At 34.6% G+C, this 25,268-nt stretch overlaps 2 protein-coding genes across 5 annotated transcripts in view; one reads left to right on the forward strand and one right to left on the reverse strand.

Annotated features, from left to right (window-relative positions):
• The first annotated feature begins 170 nt into the window (after nucleotides 1-170).
• Culd (CUB and LDLa domain) lies at nucleotides 171-3,188 on the forward strand. Its single transcript, XM_076409863.1, has 12 exons — nucleotides 171-464; nucleotides 553-791; nucleotides 848-1,047; nucleotides 1,099-1,288; nucleotides 1,409-1,573; nucleotides 1,633-1,839; nucleotides 1,904-2,023; nucleotides 2,081-2,191; nucleotides 2,305-2,415; nucleotides 2,473-2,605; nucleotides 2,655-2,833; nucleotides 2,888-3,188. Exons 1-12 carry the CDS (start codon nucleotides 217-219, stop codon nucleotides 3,127-3,129), a joined length of 2,145 nt encoding a protein of 714 aa, XP_076265978.1. The 5' UTR covers nucleotides 171-216; the 3' UTR covers nucleotides 3,130-3,188.
• A 1,069-nt stretch (nucleotides 3,189-4,257) lies between these two features.
• Madm (MLF1-adaptor molecule) overlaps nucleotides 4,258-25,268 on the reverse strand; it is a 71,207-nt gene continuing 50,196 nt past the window's right edge. For all 4 annotated transcript variants that reach the window (XM_076409868.1, XM_076409869.1, XM_076409867.1 and 1 more), the window contains exons 8-11: nucleotides 7,838-8,024; nucleotides 6,666-6,785; nucleotides 6,466-6,606; nucleotides 4,258-6,230 (exon numbers count right to left, since the gene is read on the reverse strand). In XM_076409868.1, coding sequence (XP_076265983.1) covers nucleotides 6,165-6,230; nucleotides 6,466-6,606; nucleotides 6,666-6,785; nucleotides 7,838-8,024 — 514 coding nt within the window. In that variant the 3' untranslated portion in view covers nucleotides 4,258-6,164. The remainder of the gene's footprint in view (nucleotides 6,231-6,465; nucleotides 6,607-6,665; nucleotides 6,786-7,837; nucleotides 8,025-25,268) is intronic.

Here is a 25,268-nt window from a genome sequence, read left to right on the forward strand (position 1 = left end):
TTATTTATAAAAGTTCTTAATTCATAATTATTTAGTATCAGTTTCACATTAGAGATAGAAATACGTCCATTTATCCCATCCCTAAATAGAACAAATAATCCTTTAAATTTCAACCAAACAAGATTACATGCGTTTGCGTTAGCGCCTTGTAAGGTTTCCGTACTTTTTCTGGAACCATAACAGACTTGATTTGGCCGTAAGTAAACACCCATCATCATGCCCTGTTCGTTGTCACTTATTTTGCTGCTTTTGCCCATATGCGGGGCGTTCGTGAAAAACTACAGGTATCTGGATATTTGTGGTAATCATAACGCGAAGAAGTTCTACATCGATTACGGCACGTCCGGAGTACTTTTGGCCGATTTTGAGAACAGGGCGGTGGACTCGGGGGGTGGTTTTACGGAGGGTAAATGCACCGTGGATTTCATTACGTGCCCCTCCTGTGTCATCGAAATAAAATTTAAGTAAGTACTTGGTGTCTGTTTAGTATAAGGAGTTTTGGGAAATAAAATTTCTGTTTTGTGGCTTTCCTACATTAGTAATTTATTCCAGATATTTAAACATATCCAGGACCTGCAACAAATCACCCATGTTCTCCGAATGTAACTGTGATTATTTACTGATTTACGAGACGTCGTACAAGGATGCGTCCGGCGAGCAGTTTTGCGGCAAGTTTCTCAAAGGCAACGCGTCAGAATTAGAATACACGTCCAAGACGAGATTTGTGACTGTCGACTATATTTTTACGCAGGAGTATGGCAGAGCATTCAGTTTGGAGTTCACGGCCAAGCGTGAGTCTTGTTAATTTTGCGCCCTGTTGTACGACAGACTTTAATCATCGTTGCAGGAAACAGAGTGGTGTTGGAGGGGTATCCTAAATGGGATCACATGAACAATCTGAATCAGAACATCATGTCCCCGTACTTTCCACATCGATATCCGTCCGATCTCAACACCGAACATGTAATAGAATGTCACAGTCGCGAGCCTTGCAGAATCAGTATCATTTTTACCGATTTCCTCATAGCCGAATCTTCGATTTTGGAGGTAACATCAACGATGTAGTACTAGCCAAAACGAAGCAATTGTCGTTTGTAGTTTTTCGATTTCAACGGCCAGAGAATGTACGTGATATCGGGCAATATCTTTCGACCGCTTCCAGTGGTAACTTCAGGTCCCAGCCTCACCATGCGCTTCTACGCTAACGGTGCCACGAACATGGGTTTCAAGGCCACCTATTCGTTCATTTTGAGTAACTTGGACGCATCGGCTTTTAAACCAAACCTAGGTGGGTACCAGTGGCGGCTCGAGACGTATGAATCGGGAGTTGGTTCATATTGTGCAAACATTCGCTAGTGCCGCCACTACTTGCTCGTAAGCAGTTCCAATTCTAACCGTGTTTTTTTAGGTTGTGGCGGGGAAATTAACAATTTAGGGGGGGGGATAACCATGATGAACATGGTGCCGGACAAAGCGCAGTTCTTCGACTGCATATGGATAATTAAACCTCCGGTGCATTTCCTCTACAGGAAAACGCACCTGTACGTTAAGGTGACCAATTTTTCTGATTTCGGTAAATAAGAAGTTCGGGAGGTTTGGAAGACATTCATAACGAGCGTTAATTTTTGTCAGCTGGCATGGCAGAATTGGTGCTGCGCCAAGGCCTGACGTCCAGCGAACCAGCCGTCGAAGTTCTCCGATATCCCCTGAGTCGATTCAACCCTCTGGAGGAGAAAGAACACGTGGTTCCTATTAACCAAGGCTTCTACATTAATTTACGGGGACTGTTCAAGCCTCAATCACGGGTGGCCTTGGTTTACGCTGCTTTTAACTATAAAGGTACTTGGGATAATGTTACAGCAGTCAATATCGTAAATTAATTACATCCCCTGTTGCTACGAAGAGTGTTTTTCTGGACTGGATTTCCTCTGTCACAACATGAGATGCATCTCCACGCTCCTCAACTGTGATGGTTTCGATCATTGCGGAGATAACAGCGACGAATCCGCTGACTGTACTGATGGTGAGGACGGATGAAAACTCATCGGGTATCGATTACTGACCTTGCTCTTCATCGCAGATCCCAGGGATCACAGGGAGTTTTCGAAAATTCCCAATTTCCTGTTTCCCAAAGCGGAAACCTATGGAGATCTGACGACGGCGACTATCATATTCTTCACCTGTACATTTGGTAATATCAGTTCTAGTAATTTAGATTTTTTTCTTTCCAATCCAACTAAACACTTAGCATCACCTTCTTTGGTTATAACATCCTCTCTGCTCTTATATCCATCGCTATTACAGGTCTGATAGGTGTTATATTTGCAATGGCTCTGGTGCTTTATAGAGTCAATATCAGAGCAAGGCATCAGAGACAGATACAAGATCATATGGAGACAATTAACGCCATTTTGGGTTTGTATTCATAAAGGTCCTCATACTATTCATCAATTAATATCGTACATATTTTAGAGGAGGGTGCTATTGAAATGGAGGAGGAAATCAGCATCAGCGATGATCCTCCGGACTATGAACCACCTCCGGAGTATTCGGACGTGATTCAGTACATACGTAAAGTAACGTCTGGAAATCTGTACAAACAAAAGTACTGGGGCACTATATTACTTTCCGATGTTGAGTTATCTGTGTTACAGGTCCCGCGTAAGACATCTGAAGACATGCTCCATGATCGGTGTTGATGGGATGGTTGCCAGCAGCAGCCGGAGCTGTCAGACGACGCCCGTTAAAACTCCCCAGTCCCCACCACCAGACTACGAGCAAATTCACGCAACCGTCGATGTAAATCAACCAGGAACTAGTTCGAATAATATAGGTAGAGATTAGTCGGACACCATACCGTGATGAACCATTATTTTTGATCCCTTAGAACCGCCGAACTTTCCGGAAAATGTATCCAACGAAGAGACCTCATTTCTGGCGAAACTAAAGGACCTAAGGCGAAGGATCAGTACGTGCGAAATCGCCATTATTTCAAGACGGCACTCCATAGCTGAAGAAAAACTACGCGGTTATTTTTCGGACTCTGAGCTGCCATTAAAATTTAATTCGAAAAAAATCGTTTCGAATAGAAGGAATTATTCATCCGATGATATACTGACCGTAAACTGATGCCGAATATTGTATAGTCGATATTAAACTACCCCTAGTCAATATTTTGAATCCTTGAATGTTGTTAGTATTTATTTTTTTGGCGACTGGTTAAAGTCATTACACATTTACGATTAAAATGTTTGTCCTAATTGGTGAAATATTTGAACTACATGAGTTTCTTTGGTTTCTTGTTTTGTCAAAAAGCAAAAATAATATTTAAAATCTTTTCAGACATATTTTGATATTTAATCAGATTCACTTATTTTTAATCCTTGGAATCTTTTTAAATACTTACCTTTTGTGAGTGTTTGAGCACCGTAAATCATTTTTAATCCAAGATTGAATCGGAATAGCAATTATAATTTATTCCAGAACGACGTTTAATATGCCAACATAACTGTCATGAATTATAAAACATACTAAAATCCTTATAATTTACATTTTCAGTTGAAATTTATGAATAAAAGATACATAAAAACACTTCTCTTAAAGTACACTGCTCTGTTAAAGGTTTGAAGCCGATTCATTATCTATTTTCAGAGCTTTGCAGACACAAACATGCGAAAGTCGATTTTTTTTGCAAATATATCACATGACATTCAGAAGCAATTACAGGTATTGTTAATAGAAAATAATGAGTCTGAATTTAGGAAATGTTTGTGTAGATTGTTTTTAATATCAACACATTTTTTATATTGTTTTAAAATTTGAGGATAATTCTGTGTAATTATATAGAATTATTTTCACTTTTTTGCGTGTTTGTGACATAAATCAAGAACGACATTGACAACTAAAGGTGTATTTATGGTCTCGTACGTAGGGGATTTATCAAATAGACTCGTGTTAATGGTATATTTTTATTTATTTATAATTAGTGTTTTCATCCAGCATTGACAAAGAAATGAATTTTGTGCACACACCACAAAACACCAGCTTATAAATAAACCGTCGTGCGTCTTCACGACGGATGTAAGTCGGTTTTATCGCTCCGTCGTCAAAACTAAAGTGTCACCACCATCGCCGATAATCTCGCTAGAAATTTCGGCGAGATGTATTGTTTTCCGTTCTTTTGTTAATTTTAGAGCCTAGTATCACAATCGACAGGATCGTTTTTAGTAGAAAACAAATGACAAGAAAACAAAATCGTACAATAAATAATAAGATTTTTTATTTTTTTCTCTACACAATATTTCTTCACGACTTTGCGTCGAGTTTTCTCATATTACCATCATCATCATCATTTTGAATAGAAAATTTAATATCTACACTTTGATACAACTAATCAATTCATTATATACAATATTTCGCCTAAATTTTTCCAATAGTTTCTTTAAAAAAGCAGCAAACTTTTTTTTTTTTTGATCAATCAATTATCAAAAGTAATATAATTACCCTATATATATATATATACATATATATATAAAATACACTTATAAAATATTTCAAGCGTCTCAATATCTCATAAAAAAAGTTACAATATAAACCTATAAAACAAACGTAAAAAATGTGATTAAGATAAAAAATAAAACTGTATTACTTTTGATTTGACTTTATCAAAAAAAAAAACTACACAAATGAAACTAGTTTAAAGAACAACTGCAATCTTGAGTGAGAAAATACGGCTGGAGAAAAAGGAACAAGAAGGGGGATAGAGCAAATAGAGCTTTATTTCTAACATAGTTTTGGTTTTTTTTTATAACAATAACTAACTAGGTCAGGATGGAGCCTCAACCACCATCACATGCAACGAATTCGATATACTCCGAATGTTGGTAAATGCAGGCAGATAGGATATGAGTGGATGTGCCCATGGACCGTCGATTGGGTCCCCCATCCTTGAAAAGATTTTCCGCTAAAGATCAGTCTCACAAAAAACGAATAAAATGTGTATATATATATATCTATATATATGTAGGGAAAAGTAAAGGAGGAATAGAGCATTGAGTATTTACGTATTCGGTTGGGTTGAATGTTGGGGGGGGGGGGCCAGAGTACTAATATGATGGAGAAACCGAGAAGAACCTGGGGGAAGACAGAAGACTGAAAGTGGTGCCAGGCCCCTCTTCAACCCCAAGTGAAAAAATTTCACTTAAACTTAGAGTAATAAAAAAAAAAGATTTCATACAAAAGACAACGAAAAAAATGGCACGAGTTTTCCAGTGTTCTTAGAGTTTGATTAACGTTTTACAACTTAACAAAAAGAGTTTTTTTTTCACGAAATATTACAATTTAATATTTTTTTATCATTATTTTTTAAATATGTATCTTGTTTTAGACCAAGACACGATATACACGTGTAACATTAATTGATCTCTGATGTCGTTATCTTTAGCTAGTCGTCGCGATGCTCACCTTTCGATATAGCGTTACCGTTTTCTCGACCGCAGGCGTTTTGTTCTAATAATAAGCTTCGAATAGTAGGCCTAGTATAGTAGGATGATGAAATTTTGGTGAAGGCGATGGGATAACGGAGGGTGATCTATATAATATGATATGGTTACTAGATCGGAAGGGACGAATGACGTGTAAATCGACGGGCGCATCGGTACTAGCTTGCCAATAATAAATCGTGAACCAACATCAGAGCTCCAATCACAGATATAACGTATGGTCAGTATGACTAGCGCCTTGTCCAGCATAATTCGCAGTCTTCTTCAAAGTGAACGTAAAATTCAAGACCCCAATAACGAAATAATCAAAAAAAAAAACAAACAAACAATTATAACGCAGAAAAGAATAATCTCCACTTAAATCTAAACTTTATCATCACGACCATCATCATCATTCATCAAAAGAAAAAATATAATATTATTATTAAACATAAAAGTAATAGTAATAATAAGGGAAATAATATACGATTTTTTGTTTAAACTGTAATATCACAAACCCCCGAAGAACGAGTCAACGTTTCTAACTGACACGTCCGGTGCTGAGTCCTCGAGACTGGCCGGGTAACGGTCGACCGTTGCCGTTCTCAGGGCGGGCGTCAGGACCGTTCCTCCTGGCCGCCGCCGCCGCTCTTGGCTTTCCATCAGGAGATTCCAGACCATCTACTAACTGGTGGTATGCATGGGCACTTGACTGGCGGCTACTGAATTCACCGCGGGCAATGAATTCATCTGTTGGCAAAGAAGATGCAATCAGATCAACTGATGCCATGGTTGGAACTAATATTTGAAAGTTTTCGGTTTTTTGAGTTCGCAATGTTGTCAGATTGTTTAAATTGTATTTATTTCAAAGATTTATTAATCCAACAACCAAAAAAGGAACGTAATATATTTGTAATTAAAAAAAAACATCGATTTAAAATCGTTTCAATACTGAGGGTTTTATATAAACACCAACTATACCTACCATTGCTGGTTGTTGGGGCGGAATGGCGGAAAGAGAATCCGTCAGCGCGGGATTGAAATTGTGTTGGTGCGTTGGGCTGCTATGTCCCGACGAATTCTGCAACGTCTCTTCTATCAGTGCCGCTATTTTATCTCGATCGACCTGCAAAACGGAACGCGGTTAGACGAAGATGCTCGAGGGCTGAGCCATATTTCACTTACCTCATTCACAAAACCATAATGAACTAACTCTTGTGCGAGCAATTTTGGATTATCCCTAGGAGAAATACAACTAGTAAGGTGTCTATTCATCTTATCGTCCATTCTCAAAACGATAGTCAACTGTAAAAACAAAAGAAAAGCATGGTTTAGTCCTCTATGTAAGTTTGGTTTCGATTTTGTCTATTTGGCTATTTGGGTTTCGATTATTCAAGATACAATATTAGTTTTCAGTTGGGTAGGGGAAAATATATAGCGAGAGTGAGAATGGAGGGATTTAGTTAAGATTAAGTTTAAATATAGTCTCTCATAAATCATCCTTTAACTACAATATATGTAATTAAATTCATCAATACATAAGCTTTGATTTTGAAAATATCTCAGTGGTAATCATGAAGATGACAGAGAATTGATTGAGGTTAATTTGATATCATTCGAAACTACGGTGTTTGGCTTTTGTATATAAAATATACGTTATTTTTTCAGAAAGGTCTTTATTTATTCGTTTGTTTTAATATTAGCAGTGCCGGTTAGATATTTCGCTCTTATGCAGGTGTTTCTTGCAGCCTTCAGCTCCTTCTTCGGGAACAGAGAAGTCATATGTGGTGTCATTGTCTGGCTAATGTGGAGGCTGGCGCATGTTCACCAAGAAGCACTGAAATGCAGGCATAATAAGCAGCGATAAGTATTCCTTAGTGCTTTCGTTATTTTCAACGTGTCTATGCTCTTTATACCAATCATATATGAAAATTTGAAGCAAATTATCTGATTCATTACTGATAAAAAATTAAAAACAGCCAACATTACTAAAACACGTTGTTTTCTTTCAATAGCTGACAAAAAATGAACTAACACTGCTGAAAATGTACAGACCCGTTACTTTTTAAATACTCCTCGTATAGACGCTGATCTAACTTATGCGACGAAGACAGTAACCTCATAATACGACAGACAGAGAACCATCTTCAGCCGCTGCAGCTACGAGGATGATAAGGCGAGAAACGTACGTATCCTACTATAAATAGTTGGTTGCAAAACGCTTATGTAAATTGTATATGATAACTCGACTAAAATCAAACATTACTCATCCGTGGCGTTACGAAATGTCAGCCGATACGCGGTTACGCGTCGTCACCTTGGTCAGGGGCGAAAAAAATCGTCGATCCGACACTCACCACTAAATCACAGCTCTCTTCTTTGGACTTGACGTCACACATCATCGTGACTATTTTTCTAGTTTCTACATCAGTCGGTTCTGGAGTGACGGACTTGACAGACTCTGCTGTTTCCGGTGATATCGCCCTCGAGCGGGCCAGGTGGGGTTGTTTGGCACTGAACGCTGTCAGTGGGTAGATTCCGTTCCTGCAACAGAAAGAGACGGCTTAAATAAAAGCGCGATGTAATGAAGCCAATGGAGTAAACAATCGACGATTACGTACTCCAATGTAGGTTTTTGTTTGGTCGTTACAGTATTTAAGACTGTTGAAACTAGAGGTGATGGAAGTATCAAAAAGTATCGATAAGATTCAAAAACGAATACTGGATAGTGGAGTTTCAGAAAATCTAGTATATTATTAACCTAATCTAGCTCATCATCTCACATTATTAAATAAATACCAATCACCAGTCATTAAATCAAATGATAGTTATGCGAAATCAAAAACAATGATACAGAATATTCGTCAGACAGAGACGGGAAAAACTTTTGATATGCTACCAGATAGAAATAGCAGATTTCTGAACTAGGATAAAATGGCAACAATAATATTGTAAAAAGGCACGAGGATGCTTATTTTTTTAATATACAGATAAATTTGTCGTTATTACCACTAGTTTTATAGATTTTTTGCACATACATTAACTAAATTCCGCTTTCGAAAATAATAAGCTCACAATTTATGGTATCATACTGGATTTTTTTAAAATTATTTTCGTATAATTGCACTGAGAGACGAAATTGACAAAACATACGTACAACAGCTTTGAGTGAAGTATAAAATAACATTTTTAATAAAAAAATCAATCAATTTCTATACCTTTTCGATCGATATTGACAATTGAACAAAATTTAATCATATTTAAAACTCTGGATTTGTGAATTAAATTTGACGAATTTGCGATATACCACGTAAATTATAGCACGTCACCTATGTCTGAAAAACTATTAGGGGACAAGGATTTCGTTTCTTTTTATTTAAATATATGAGCCGTTAAGATGATCCTAACATAACCCCGTCATTCACAATAATTAATGTTATTGGGAATACAAATACTCTCATTATTTCATCTGTCATCTCTAGACGTTCTTCTGCCAACCGTAAACATTCGTCTTGTGTGGCTACGGAGACTCTTGCTTTTCTAAAGCTTCAACATCATTATCGTTCTGCCTTTAAATGCCAAAAAATGTATTTATCCTTGATATGTGGAATTCCTAATGATGTTTTGAATTCTGCAGGTCCAAGTTACGGTCGCGTTTTTTGTCCGTGTCGTAATTCTATGGACGATATAGTGGTCAAGCACCACCAGCAATCGAGCAGTATTCGTTCGATAACCATAAATGGACGTATTTAACGGCAGTTAAAAGCACCAAAATGAAACACAATTACCCTCCATCTGACATGTTGAAGACACCAACTATTCTGACACTCTCACCATTGAACAGAAACATTCGGAATGTTGATGTCCGATTATGACATAGCCGGCCGTCCCCCTCCCCCGACACAGGAGTTGCCCGCTTACTACTCATTCACTGATGTCACTCGGAGTATTTTTAGGCATACCTCGCATCTAACCGATTAATCACTCGCGACCGGGCGCGTAAATAGACGCTCCCTTACCATATTCTCGGAAAATTCTGATGGTATATCGTCGACAGCCTCTCGAACACCATGCGGACGCACCAGGCCACCCATAACATCGTCGTCGTCGCCGCCTCGACAACCATCCGCGATCGAAAATTCGGTCCATAAAAAATATTGGCACCTTCTCCCGCCGCGACCGTTTATTTTCGTCGATCTTCTTTTGTTCCCGTGTCGCGGCGGCTATCGCCTTTTTTCTATTGGTCACACCGCCGGTCATTGGTGTTTAATAACTGAAGGTGGTGGTATAGCCGCCGAAATATTTCAGAAAAGTATGTTTCACAGCTCGCGATGGTGTCGGATTATGTGAAATATATTTATTATTATTATATTCGGAAGTTTAATTCAAATTTCATTCGGCCATAATTAAATCGAAATATTAATCAGCCAGTAGGACTAATTAACTGATTGTAGTAATATTTTAAAATAATATCTGAATATATTTAAAACACGCGACCTCTATATGACCTCTCTTAATCATACCTAAAAAAATTAAGATAAAAACGACTTTAGCTGTACAGGTAAAATACCTACACACATTGGCAACGCTGCGCACTCACCAATTATAAGGATAAGTATCTAGCTCACTATATTACGTGTTTTTTTCCCGACTGCAGCGCCGAGCAAAAAAAAACAGCCTAAAATTGGCTTCGCATGTGATTGCGGTACACATCATCAGGTTTAATCATCGCCGGTAAACAAATATACATACCCGCCCGAAAAACTGTCGTACATTTAGCGACTGAATGATATACTGTCGTTTTCAGCTATTGTATGACGAAATAGCTAACATAGATTAACAGTACGTGTACATAGAATACAAAAAAAGGATCAATAACCAAACTAAAGGATGATTTAAAGATGATGGACGTCATAAATATATACACATGCAGATTTGTGTTATAGTATAAGAAATAACTCAAAATTAATAGTATTCCTGTTTATGAATGAATGTAAAGTTTAACCGCTACAAACTGAATTATCGGAAATACATATTACCTGCTACGAAAGCATCAATGTTTACCCTAGGTCCTGATTAAATTATTAACCCATCTTCTTGTGATGAAGACTTGAACGAAAAATGGTCATTTTCTAGGAATTTCTTGTGATATAGGCATATTCTCTAAGGGTTTTTGAGATTATTTAACTTAAATTTTCACGTTAACTAACATTATATATTAAGGTTACCATTTTATCAGGATGATATATTGGTTGAAACCCATATCCAGGGAATGAACAAAAATATATATATCTACATCATGATTTTTCACTACAAAATGAAATGTCAGTTAATATTATCAGTTATTTACCCTTGTCATAATTTTTTACCCTAGGTATTGATCATATTAGTAACCTGCCTCTTTGTGAACAAGACTTATGGAAAAAAGTATGAAAATGCTCAAAAAAATTGCAATTTTTTAAAATTCCTTTAGATAGAAAGGAAAATGTAAAAAAGCATAATAAATCTTCCAACAAGTTTTATCATATTTTCACCACTACACATTTTTTAGACCCAGATCCACGTAGTGAACAAAAAATACATATCTGCGTGATGATTTTCAACTAAACCCATCATGACTGACGCAATTGCGAAAATAACACGTCCACCCCACCGCCCATACTTAACCCTCCCCGACCAAACGTAATATGGGAAAATATCTACAATGTCTATCGCATCTCCGTGCGGTACTTACAGAGCCAGGAGCTTGAGCTGTAGACCCATCGTGGAGGACATCTGATTATCACAAATGATCATCGTCGCCGATCGCACGGAGAAGAACTGAACGCCGATCAACACAGCGGTAACAAAAAAAAAAGCGCGCGACCACCGCAACCGTCAGGTATCCCGAAAATAGATCGTCGCCGTACGTGTGTGGAAGCGTGGAGGAAGGTGAACGCGATTCTAGGAAGCTAGTTACGTCCTAATCACGTCGCTAGACTGCTGGTCGACCACTGCTATACCTGATTGATGCCTTGCCGGTTTTATAGACTGCCATTATCTTATCTGGATGACGTAGTAAGTTGCATCGGGTGAGAGCGAGAGCGAGAGGGACATATGCCGGCTCCACCGGTTCCATCTGGATGACGTAAGCTCGTCGCCGTGAGCGAGACAGAGCAGAACAGATTCCCGTTCCTTTTCCTTTGTGTTATTGCTCGATATTTAACTGAACTGTCGCGATTCAATGGAACAATTGGCACTATTTTAACGAGTGTCAAAGTTCTTGTTAATCGACTGCAATTTTATACGGAAACTATTAGAGCTAATGGTTTTTCCAGCATTTTTTGGCAATTTTCTTTTTGTTGCAAGTGCTCGGTTAAACAAAGGATTGTTTCTGAAAAGTCCTGTCAACAACTATTCCGATTACCAATAACATTAGAATATATTTTGCCCTGGGAAATATTTTTTAACGTATTTTTTTAGAACTTTTCGGGTTCCAAGTAAATGTACGACTCCAACGCGATATACCGTACCATTCTCAGATAACTGGCGGCAAATCGAGTGCATATTGTGATGTACAGTACCAGGGTTGAGCTATATTTACTGAGCAAATAAAAAATATGATACAAATTTTCGGAATTTTTATATGCAATACATCAAATTGACCCTTTTACTGATGTCAATAATCATGGACTAATTCGATCTCCAGAAGGCCTCGCAAATGACTAATGTGCGGTAATAAATTTTAATTGCAGTTTGGTACTACCAGGATCAAAAATGGTACCCTTAGCGATGTTTGCGTTGTTTTTTCTCCAAATTTAATTCGACCCGTCAAAATAACCTCTCCCCCTTGTTTAGATACGATGTATTTATGCCAACATTATTTCCAACCTTAACAGTTATGGAATTCTTATTTTTTGCCATCTTCTCTATTTCCTTCCGTTGTCATATGCTAACATTACCAAAAAACGATGATCTCGAAGTGACTTTTTAGATTAAGTATAGCCAAATGTCACACGAATGTAAATCGAGCCAATAGGGAGAGATTATATGAGTTCATGGCGAGAAAATGCGAATACATTACCGTAATTACGACAGAAAGAGTCCATTACGTAACAACAAAGTTGTAAGTTTCTAGAAGACGACCAAACATCCATCTCTCTCAAATATATTGTACGGCCATTGATACTGTTCACTAATAACTTATTGATGATCCAGTTCAGTAAAAACTTACGTATAGTTACATATAGTTGACATTTCTCTATGGTATCATTATTTATTTTTGTTCAAACTTTTTAGCCAATATTTATTGACTTTTTTCAATGTTTCAATAAGAGATCAACTGAAATTTAATTTTACTTTGGTTCTAATTTAACTATCCCGGTGCGTCATTATTTCGTCACATTTGAAACGGCGGCTTTCCAATAACAATTATTTTCAATGAAGCTCAATTTTTCACTTGATCCATCTGATATTTTAAACACTGAATCATTAGAAAATAATGTTTTGATAAAATTTACTCATAATAGAGAACTTAAAAGTGCTGAACAATTTTATTATCAACTTCTATTATAATCCATCACTCAATCAATCATTGGTAGCAGATGTTTTACTACCGATTTTGGGCATCCAGTCCATTCAACATCACTGGTGTTCAAAGAATCGGGCACAGCCCTTATCAAGCAACTGTATGGCTTTTCCCATAAAAAATCAATATCTCCGCTCTATTTTATCCACAGTTTTGTAAATAACATTTTTATTCGTCTCCTTATCCAAATACTAAAACAGAATAGTGCATAGTATCATTTGTTGTGTTATGTGACCGTTGCTTTTATTTGTAAATATTTTTTTTACCAATTTTAAAAATTGTTTAAAAATATTCACTTATTTATCATTAGTAAAATGCTATATTCTGAAAAACCACTAATTGGAAACTATTCATCCATTTTCTGCTGAGTATTTGTACAAACTGAATATATTTTAAACAATGAATAATAAAATAATCCAAATAATCATCCTTCTAAGCTCTCGATAATTGCCGATGAACCGCAATATTACGAATTTCAATAAACATCACGATAAACCGTTGTTTTGAAGATGGAATCAAGCAGCTTGTTTTGTTTGCTTTTGTCTCTCCAACACAAGGACGTCACGCGAAAATTTAATCCGCACACAAAATGGATCGGAACGAAAACAGAATATCGCGAAATGACACACGCCCGCCTCGATTTAACTCTAATTGATACATAATTTCATCCTTATGACACGGAATTAGCGGAAACTTGGCATATCCTACCGACGGCCACTGCCAAAGTGTGATATACATTAAAAAAAAACAGGAAAATTGTTTTTCCTTTTTGTTAAAAATAAAAACGGTTTATACACCTGAACGTCTGTCGAGCCTCCATGATTTCGGAGACTTATTGTCTGCCAGTAGAGATAGTGGAAAATCACCGAATCCCGAGTTTAAATATTTACAGGATCGTTCGAATGTGGTCTTGTGATGTTTCAATGGGAATTATAGAGATTAAATAAAGCTGGTGAACGTCTTTCGGATAACACATACGATGTTATTTTAAATCGAAACCTTAATACAATTTTTTAAAATGGTATTCATAGTTTTAGAATAATCATTTTACAGTTCTAAAGATAACTAAAAACAAATAGAATCTGAGAATATATTTTTATTGTTTTTCAAAGTACTGGCCACGATGATCGATACACTTTTGCATACGCTTAAACCAATTTTCAAAGCATTTAATCCATTCCGGATGAGGTATCTTCAAAACATGACTTTTGAACGCTTCAATAGCTTCTTCGGGCGACGAAAATCGTTGACCACGCAGTTTGTTCTTCACGGATGGGAACAAAAAGAAATCATTGGGTGCCAAATCAGGGCTGTACGGCGGATGACCCATCAATTCGATGTTTCGAGTGCTCAAATAGTCTCTTGTTTGAGTCGATGTGTGAGAGCTCGCATTGTCATGATGAAGAACAGAGTCACTCCCGTCAGGTCAATTCGGCGTCTCTTGTTTGTATTCCTTATTTCACCGAAGACTTCTGGCAAACAAATGGTTGTGTACCAATTAGAATTTACTGTTATACGATCCTCTAGAGGCACTGTTGCAATATGACCAATTTTCCCGAAGAAACAGGCCAGTTTGTTAGATTTGGTTCATCTTGGAACACCCATACAGTCGACTGCTGAACACCCATACACTCTTGTTGTGACAATCCACGTCGAAAATCGTAAAAAATCATCGCACGAAAATGTTCACGATTCAGATCCATTTTTTGGCGAGACGAGACTTTCAACTAAATATAAAATAAACAAATGGCATCCGCGCGACAAAATGTTTTGAGTACGTATATCGACAAAAATGTCAAACTTTACGATGGAACCCACAGACTCACGTGACAACAGTGTTACCAATTCCCGAAATATAAATAGAGACCCTCGTGTATACAGTTTATACATATTTTAGACCTACTATTTCCGGAAATTTGATGAAAAAAATCAGAGGCAGCTAAATATGACGAATAATCAAAATGTTGAACAATATGTAGAGCTCAGTTCTGAATAAAGGAATATCAATTTTAAACAGTTTCTTAATATTAGAACACAAAGTAGTGGCGACATTTTATACATTTCTAAGATAGTACAATATATTTCATATATTCTCATCCTTATATCACATCACGCTGAGCTGATATGAGATATAATTCGTATATGTAAACAGCTATACTTTGTTTAAGTAAATATTTTGAATAGTGTTTTAAGACAAAACATATTTTTGAATAGTTTTGTCATTAATTCTGTCCAAGTACACCAATATTTCCGAATGTGACATAACATTTTATAGGAATTATACTACCTCAGATAATTTTTCATTTTTTTATTGGCATTTTTTCCAAAACTTTGACAAAGAAAAATATGTTAAGTGTGTTATAGTTCTGTTGTTAGTTTTGGTCAGTATAAACTCGTTATACTTTCTGAAAATATATATAGATGAGGGTAATAAATCTTAGTGATGTCATAGAATACCATAACAACCGCTAGACTCGCAGTAAACACGCGGAAAATATATTGCCAGTTGAAATTCTGACTAACTAATTCTGATAGACATTGTTGTTCGGTTTTCCAGTGTCCAATTCACTAGTTGGGGTGCGACAGCAGCCTCAAATATGCATTTATTCATTTTTTAACAATAAGTGGATGAAAAATATAAAAACTTCAGGAATTCTTGGTGAATATGAGAGTTTGTGAAGTTAGAGATGAAATGATGGCTTTTGGTTGCTTAGACGTGGCATTGGGCATTCATTCTCAACAAATTATTTTGAAAAACATGCAGTTTTTTGGCCTTTGGATGGTTCTCTAACCAAATTTCATTTAAACCAACTAAGAGTACATCTTGAAAAAAAAAAACTCCCATAGAATGGTTAATGCTTAATTCCATGGGGTACCAAAACCGCTTAAAGCCAGGCCGCGATTTTCTGGGTCAAAACTGAGGCTCTAAATCAGAATAGGACAATTTTTATACTTGAGAATTCATTCTAGAGCAGATACAATAAACAATCGAACGACCAGATAACCTTGTGGCTCCTGCAACGTTATAAAGTTTTGTTATGTAAATATATTTTGCCTTCGGGTTACTCACAGATGGCGGCACCGGACAACACGAACGAAAATTTCGTGCAGTTAAAAAAAGAGATACCTCAAAGTTTACAATACCAGTAAATTAGTCACCGTACAAGTCAAAGTTATTTTTAGAACGAACCGCGTTGCATTAGCAGTCGTTTAAAGATATGACGCTATTAGATCAGGTTTATATAAATATAGATTTGTAATAATTATGGTTAAATATTACCGAATATATATATCTAAAAATCCGTCAGGAAACATAACGCTGTTTTTTTATCTACAGATAGCTCGGGTCACCTATCTCTAACAACGCCAATACAATCGCGTACTCGCATAAGATAAAAGTCTGATTTCCAGGAAGATTAACCAGGGCAGACACATTGTGTGAATGCCGCTGACATAAATACGAAATAGTAGCGTTGATTTGATTCGGGGGATTGATATCAGTATGCACTTTTCTTTAGGTAACTAGGTCATCCATCGACTAATTATTTTTGATAATAACAATTGTAAACATGTAGACAAAAACATAACACCTAAAATAGAGTAACTGCTGGTCGGTTGTTTACACGAATTTCCAAATTACAAATTAATAACACATTTAGGTATTAAATTTACTTAATTTACGCAACTTAGATCGCAAATATACCACAGGAGGCTAATTCTGACCTCCGGTCGCTCGATTATTGAGAAATATGATTGATTCTCGTTGAATTGAACCATTTACTCTAAGCATGAGAAATGGATAACCTACAATAACTCGATGCTTCAAAGATCGAGAACAAAGGCAGTTTGATTGACAGGATCTTGAGCATCCACCGTATAATCCAGAAAAACCCACCTATAAATATCCATTGAACGAGAATACAATTTCGATTATCTATTTTTTCTGCCTTCGCATAATTTGGCATCCCATTGTCGACAGTACCCGAACGAAAATCCGACCTAGAATTCCTCGAATGGTTCAATGGTAAAACGATTTAGAAAATGAAAGGAAAATAATTTTTTATAGCTTCGTAGCGTTGCCAAAATCGAAATTGTACACATTCCTTGTAGATAAACAACTATACGATATGATGATAACGATAAGAGAAGCTTGGAAAATCCGAAAAATATTAATGATATTTTTAAAAGGCGGAAAAGCGGAGCATTTATTATTAAATATAGTCCTGTCAAGATTATAGCGCAAAGGTGTTTAAAATAAATGTTCTACAGCCAAATTATATAAAGTGCAAATTGGTTGAAACGCATGTTAAATAATCTAGACATCTATATCAGCAAACAATAGCTCTTAATGTCAAATCTCGAAATTTAAACAACCCGGTTCTGTTAAAGCCGCGAGAAGTCTTGTTTAAACTACGTACAATCGGGTAAAAAATTTAAGCTTATGAGAACGACGAATGTCGTTTCAAGGTCCTTGGAATAGCGTCCTCACCGGCACAAAACAAAACCAGTATGAGGTGGATCCGTCGTCAATGGACGCCACTGGCGTTTGTCGATGGATTTAGATCGATAAAAAACGTCGATGGAGATTACGATCGACGGTAATGCGTGCACCCGATTTGAACTTTGAACAGGTGGCATGAAAATATCTCAAGTGAACGAGTGACACAAAAGTATATATAGCGAAACTCTTGTTGCTGCTAAAAATAGTCTTGGTCGAATATAACCATATCTCCAACTCATATTATAAAAGTATTAATGAAATACTTGATGTTTAGCTGATGGATAATTGATGATGCCTGATAATACTTTCTACGATATGACATAGACTAAAAAATGAGACCAATTTTTTTTACCTCTCGGATAAAGGTAAACTCAAAATATATGTACTTAGGGTTGAAATAAACGAAAATCAATATTAAATTGCTTTGGGATTTATAATTGTTAAGTTATGTGACGTAAACCGAAATCCGCTCATTTTTTTGAAAAAACACTTTTCATTGTATAACTTAAAAACTTAAAATTCTTTATAATCCCTGTAACTTTCATTAGCCTGTCATTATTTGAATGGAAACGACAGTAAGAAATTTGAAAATGGCCAAAAATCGCAATTTTTTTTACCTCTCAGATAAAGAGAAAACTCTCAAAACATATGTATTTTGGGGTGAAATAAACGAACATCTATGTCGAATTGCTTTAAAATATATTGTTTTTAAGATATATGACATAAACCGAAATCCAAATTTTTTGAAAAAGCACTTTTCATTGAATAACTTAAAAACCAACGGTTGTGTATAAATTATTATACCACCATTCGATTCAGCGTAAAATTCCCTATAATCCCCGTAATTTTCATTAACCTGTGATTACTTGAACGAAAATGAGAGGAAAAACATTGAAAATTACAAAAAATCGTAAATTTTCACGACTATATATATGGAAAAAGTGCCAACATTTTTCACCTCTTGGATAATGATAAAACTCTGAAAATATATGTATCTTGGGGTGAAATAAGCGAAAATCCATGTTAAATTGCTTTGGAATTGATAGATTTCAAGATATGTAACATAAACAGAAATTTACTAATTTTTTGAAAATTCATTTTTCATTGTATAACTTAAAAACCAACGGTTGTGTATAAATTATTATACTACCATTCGACTCAGCGTAAAATTCTCTATAATCCCCGTAATTTTCATTAAGCTGCGACTACTTGAACGAAAATGAGAGGAAAAACATTGAAAATTACAAAAAATCGCAAATTTTCACGACTATATATATGGAAAAAGTGCCAACATTTTTCACCTCTTGGATAATGATAAAACTCTGAAAATATATGTATCTTGGGGTGAAATAAGCGAAAATCCATGTTAAATTGCTTTGGAATTGATAGATTTTAAGATATGTAACATAAACAGAAATTTACTAATTTTTTGAAAATCCATTTTTCATTGTAAAACTTAAAAACCAAGGGTTGTGTATAAATTATTATACTACCATTCGATTCAGCGTAAAATTCTCTATAATCCCTGTAATTTTCATTAATCTGCGACTACTTGAACGAAAATGAGAGGAAAAACATTGAAAATGACAAAAAATCGCAAATTTTCACGACTATATATATGGAAAAAGTGCCAAAATTTTTCACCTCTTGGATAATGATAAAACTCTGAAAATATATGTATTTTGGGGTGAAATAAGCGAAAATCCATGTTAAATTGCTTTGGAATTGATAGATTTCAAGATATGTAACATAAACAGAAATTTACTAATTTTATGAAAATTCATTTTTCATTGTAAAACTTAAAAACCAACGGTTGTGTATAAATTATTATACTACCATTCGATTCAGCGTAAAATTCTCTATAATCCCTGTAATTTTCATTAATCTGCGACTACTTGAACGAAAATGAGAGTAAAAACATTGAAAATGGCAAAAAATCGCAAATTTTCACGACTATATATATCGAAAAAGTGCCAAAATTTTTCACCTCTTGGATAATGATAAAACTCTGAAAATATATGTATTTTGGGGTGAAATAAGCGAAAATCCATGTTAAATTGCTTTGGAATTGATAGATTTCAAGATATATAACATAAACAGAAATTTACTAATTTTATGAAAATTCATTTTTCATTGTAAAACTTAAAAACCAACGGTTGTGTATAAATTATTATACTACCATTCGATTCAGCGTAAAATTCTCTATAATCCCCGTAATTTTCATTAACCTGCGACTACTTGAACGAAAATGAGAGTAAAAACATTGAAAATGGCAAAAAATCGCAAATTTTCACGACTATATATATGGAAAAAGTGCCAAAATTTTTCACCTCTTGGATAATGATAAAACTCTGAAAATATATGTATTTTGGGGTGAAATAAGCGAAAATCCATGTTAAATTGCTTTGGAATTGATAGATTTCAAGATATATAACATAAACAGAAATTTACTAATTTTTTGAAAATTCATTTTTCATTGTATAACTTAAAAACCAACGGTTGTGTATAAATTATTATACTACCATTCGATTCAGCGTAAAATTCTCTATACTACCATTCGATTCAGCGTAAAATTCTCTATAATCCCCGTAATTTTCATTAACCTGCGACTACTTGAACGAAAATGAGAGTAAAAACATTGAAAATGGCAAAAAATCGCAAATTTTCACGACTATATATATGGAAAAAGTGCCAAAATTTTTCACCTCTTGGATAATGATAAAACTCTGAAAATATATGTATTTTGGGGTGAAATAAGCGAAAATCCATGTTAAATTGCTTTGGAATTGATTGATTTCAAGATATGTAACATAAACAGAAATTTACTAATTTTATGAAAATTCATTTTTCATTGTATAACTTAAAAACCAACGGTTGTGTATAAATTATTATACTACCATTCGATTCAGCGTAAAATTCTCTATAATCCCCGTAATTTTCATTAAGCTGCGACTACTTGAACGAAAATGAGAGTAAAAACATTGAAAATGGCAAAAAATCGCAAATTTTCACGACTATATATATGGAAAAAGTGCCAAAATTTTTCACCTCTTGGATAATGATAAAACTCTGAAAATATATGTATTTTGGGGTGAAATAAGCGAAAATCCATGTTAAATTGCTTTGGAATTGATAGATTTCAAGATATGTAACATAAACAGAAATTTACTAATTTTATGAAAATTCATTTTTCATTGTATAACTTAAAAACCAACGGTTGTGTATAAATTATTATACTACCATTCGATTCAGCGTAAAATTCTCTATAATCCCCGTAATTTTCATTAACCTCCGACTACTTGAACGAAAATGAGAGTAAAAACATTGAAAATGGCAAAAAATCGCAAATTTTCACGACTATATATATGGAAAAAGTGCCAAAATTTTTCACCTCTTGGATAATGATAAAACTCTGAAAATATATGTATTTTGGGGTGAAATAAGCGAAAATCCATGTTAAATTGCTTTGGAATTGATAGATTTCAAGATATGTAACATAAACAGAAATTTACTAATTTTATGAAAATTCATTTTTCATTGTATAACTTAAAAACCAACGGTTGTGTATAAATTATTATACTACCATTCGATTCAGCGTAAAATTCTCTATAATCCCCGTAATTTTCATTAACCTCCGACTACTTGAACGAAAATGAGAGTAAAAACATTGAAAATGGCAAAAAATCGCAAATTTTCACGACTATATATATGGAAAAAGTGCCAAAATTTTTCACCTCTTGGATAATGATAAAACTCTGAAAATATATGTATTTTGGGGTGAAATAAGCGAAAATCCATGTTAAATTGCTTTGGAATTGATAGATTTCAAGATATGTAACATAAACAGAAATTTACTAATTTTATGAAAATTCATTTTTCATTGTATAACTTAAAAACCAACGGTTGTGTATAAATTATTATACTACCATTCGATTCAGCGTAAAATTCTCTATAATCCCCGTAATTTTCATTAAGCTGCGACTACTTGAACGAAAATGAGAGTAAAAACATTGAAAATGGCAAAAAATCGCAAATTTTCACGACTATATATATGGAAAAAGTGCCAAAATTTTTCACCTCTTGGATAATGATAAAACTCTGAAAATATATGTATTTTGGGGTGAAATAAGCGAAAATCCATGTTAAATTGCTTTGGAATTGATAGATTTCAAGATATGTAACATAAACAGAAATTTACTAATTTTATGAAAATTCATTTTTCATTGTATAACTTAAAAACCAACGGTTGTGTATAAATTATTATACTACCATTCGATTCAGCGTAAAATTCTCTATAATCCCCGTAATTTTCATTAACCTCCGACTACTTGAACGAAAATGAGAGTAAAAACATTGAAAATGGCAAAAAATCGCAAATTTTCACGACTATATATATGGAAAAAGTGCCAAAATTTTTCACCTCTTGGATAATGATAAAACTCTGAAAATATATGTATTTTGGGGTGAAATAAGCGAAAATCCATGTTAAATTGCTTTGGAATTGATAGATTTCAAGATATGTAACATAAACAGAAATTTACTAATTTTATGAAAATTCATTTTTCATTGTATAACTTAAAAACCAACGGTTGTGTATAAATTATTATACTACCATTCGATTCAGCGTAAAATTCTCTATAATCCCCGTAATTTTCATTAACCTCCGACTACTTGAACGAAAATGAGAGTAAAAACATTGAAAATGGCAAAAAATCGCACATTTTATCACCTCTCGGATACAGATAAAACTATCAAAATATAATTTTTTTGGGGAGCAATAAATGAAATCAGTGTTAAATCGCTTCATGATTTATAGTTTTTAAGTTATGTGACAAACAAAAATCAGCTTATTTTTCGAAAAAACACTTTTGTATTTTCCACTAATATATACGATAATGTGAATTGAAATGGCAACAGAAAAACACACTTTCAATATATATGGATGTTTGGGCTATATATCACATTAAATTAGTTTAGATTTTATAGTTTTTAAGATATATGATTGTAGGTTTTCTAAATATATGATCTACATAGTGACACATTAAAATTTTATGTAAATATTGGGACACTCTTTATGCAGGAGTTACACTAAAAAGTCATCAACCAGTTAATATAACAACTACAATTCTTGGAATACACAAAAGGCATACATTATTCGAGATTAATCGTGTTTTTAATTCAATAAAACTTTGATAAACCTAAGTAGGTTACATCGCTTGATGTACAAATATCGTTAACTAATCTGATGTCTGAAACTACGAGGGTTCATCGAAACTATAAAAAATAACTATTCTTATATATTGTGCCCTAATGGACAGGACAATTGACGCAATCCTCAAATAATATTAGATCATCGACGATAACAATTAGGTATCGAAGTCAACATCTAAAACAACGATAACCACAGCTGACGCGATTCAACGCTATTTCAACGATTTTATAAATAAGCATTAGATCATAATCAAGCATCATGTGCACCGTATCTACGATAAAAAAGCAGAAATACTGGGACGTAAAACGAGAGTATGTTACCCTTTGGTCGGCACGTTTTCTGACCGGCTGACAAACGAAATAATCTATTTAGATCAAAGGATCGATGTTAATTTACAACCCGAAAAGCGTAAACAAGGGTTCGTCACCGAACCAAAGATTAAACGTCAATTAAAATCGATTAAACGACATAATCCGTGCTAAAACCTCCATAGAGTTTTCGAAATTGTCGCCGTCATATATTTTCTGAAAAAAAAAATAAGAGAAACAACGGACGATCGTTGCCGTATAGCAACCGCAATTGAAAAATCAACAAATCCATTTTTGATGTCGCAGCTGTTTTAATCTACCAGGAAAAATAAGAGGAATCTATGACTTATTAGCGAGAAATTAAAGAACCTCTCTTAAAACGGGCGTCCTTCATCGGTACGCCGCGTACTAATTGAATATTTATCTGTTTTGATTCTGATAAGGTACCCGACAAATATTTATAAAACAACTCGATAGAATGGAAGGTTCGGTTGTAAAACGAAAAAAAAATTACGCCTCAGGGTTACCGATGATGTATGTCTGTATCGAACGGATCGAGCCTGACCCATTTCTGATTTCGGAAAATTTTCTCCCGTTATCGGGTTTAATTATAAAGTAAAAATAAAACGGATATAGTTTTTCATTAAGTTCACTCGATTTCATCGTGTGGACAGATGTCTATATGGTATCGTATTAATAGAATCGACTAACCTGCCTCAAAAATCGACTCTTTGTAATTATTTCGAATATAATAGGCTCACTATCAAAAAAAGAGAATCGATGACAGGAGGACGTTTAACAACAACCATGGACAATTTGATTTTCACTAATTTATTCCAACATAAATCTTTGTGTCATTTTTAGATGATATTGTACGGTTTCGGTCTTCATTCTTCCTAATGGAGTCATTATACGAACTTATAGATATTAAGTTTCGAAAGGGTATAGTTAATAGTAAAAATTATAATGCAAATAATAAACGAGAAAAGTAATTGTTAGTGAAATTTCATAAAAATAATAAATACGAGTAAATCATATGTCAGCAGTTATAAAGTAAAGTTTAGAAGATTTTAGTCACGTCAACCTGGATTTTTGGATTTTTTAGTGACTGGAGCTACAGCTTAACGCAGGCTCCGAACCACGGTCCTCGAATAATCACAAATATAAATTTTACGACCATGCCCCAGCAGGATTCCAACCCGCGACTATCACAACAGTAGGAGGACCGTCCTGTCTCCTTTAGCACTGCGCCACCAAGCCGGCTAGACACTATAGAAGAAAAATAACAACCAGACCTTAAAGGAATAAAAAAGAAACTCTTAAAAACCTAAAATGTCCAGCCGAAATATTCTATGCTAAAATATGGCATTCATTAACTGTTAAGCAATTAAATTCAAGACAGCAGGCATATCATGTCAATTTGTACGAAATATGTTATAACATGAAATATTTGAATGATTTTAGGAAACAATTTTGACCGAATTATTGAAATTATCAAAGAAAAATGTACACAGTGTTGGTACAAACGAACTGAACTGTGTATGTAGGAGAACAGAACAAAAAATAGAAATACTGCAATATTTTTTAGCAAGTAAACCTTAAGAGAAGCTTCCTGATGTATAGCGCGAAATAATAGTAAACACTGAGTATATTTTTAAGAAAAAAGTAAATATATTCTTCATATTTGTTACAAAAATATTTTAGCAAGCAACATACGATAGAATATAGAAAAATAATAAAATTCATACATATATAGACATTAGTCAGTCATAATTTAATTTTTTATCCAATTGAATTCTTTCTAATCCTTGGAATGTCGTTATATACTTACCTTTTACGGGCGTCAAACATCCTATTTAATCTTTTTATTATTTCAAATTGTTTATAATAGAGCCTCGCAAACCGCTTAGAATGTTCCGTTCGAATTTCAGACCAATCCAGCGAGTACCTTTCGAGTTTTGCGGACACAAATATACACAAGCTCAATTTATTTAAAAAATTAAATGAAAATCGCAACAACAACGACCGAAGGAGTTTTCCTTACCTTACGTAAGCTTACCATTGTAACCGTTTTTATAAAAAGTTTTCGTATCTGTAGGGATTTTGGAATGTAGAGTATATAAAAACATTTTTATGTTAAAATATCGTATAGTTTTGAGAACAGAAACATATACAAGCTGAATATTTATATAAATAAGAG

Source organism: Rhynchophorus ferrugineus, unplaced genomic scaffold (genome assembly GCF_030347505.1).
Source record: "Rhynchophorus ferrugineus isolate W39M unplaced genomic scaffold, kcgeb_rfMv2 rfM7, whole genome shotgun sequence".
NCBI classification, from domain to species: domain Eukaryota; kingdom Metazoa; phylum Arthropoda; class Insecta; order Coleoptera; family Curculionidae; genus Rhynchophorus; species Rhynchophorus ferrugineus.

Bases quoted from the DNA above. Each gene is read 5' to 3' on its own strand.
- Culd (XM_076409863.1), top strand. From the start codon at position 217: ATGCCCTGTTCGTTGTCACTTATTTTGCTGCTTTTGCCCATATGCGGG. The intron at 2,024-2,080 runs GTGAGGACGGAT...TCTTCATCGCAG, and splicing joins ATCCGCTGACTGTACTGATG to ATCCCAGGGATCACAGGGAG. The intron at 2,606-2,654 runs GTACTGGGGCAC...TCTGTGTTACAG, and splicing joins GGAAATCTGTACAAACAAAA to GTCCCGCGTAAGACATCTGA.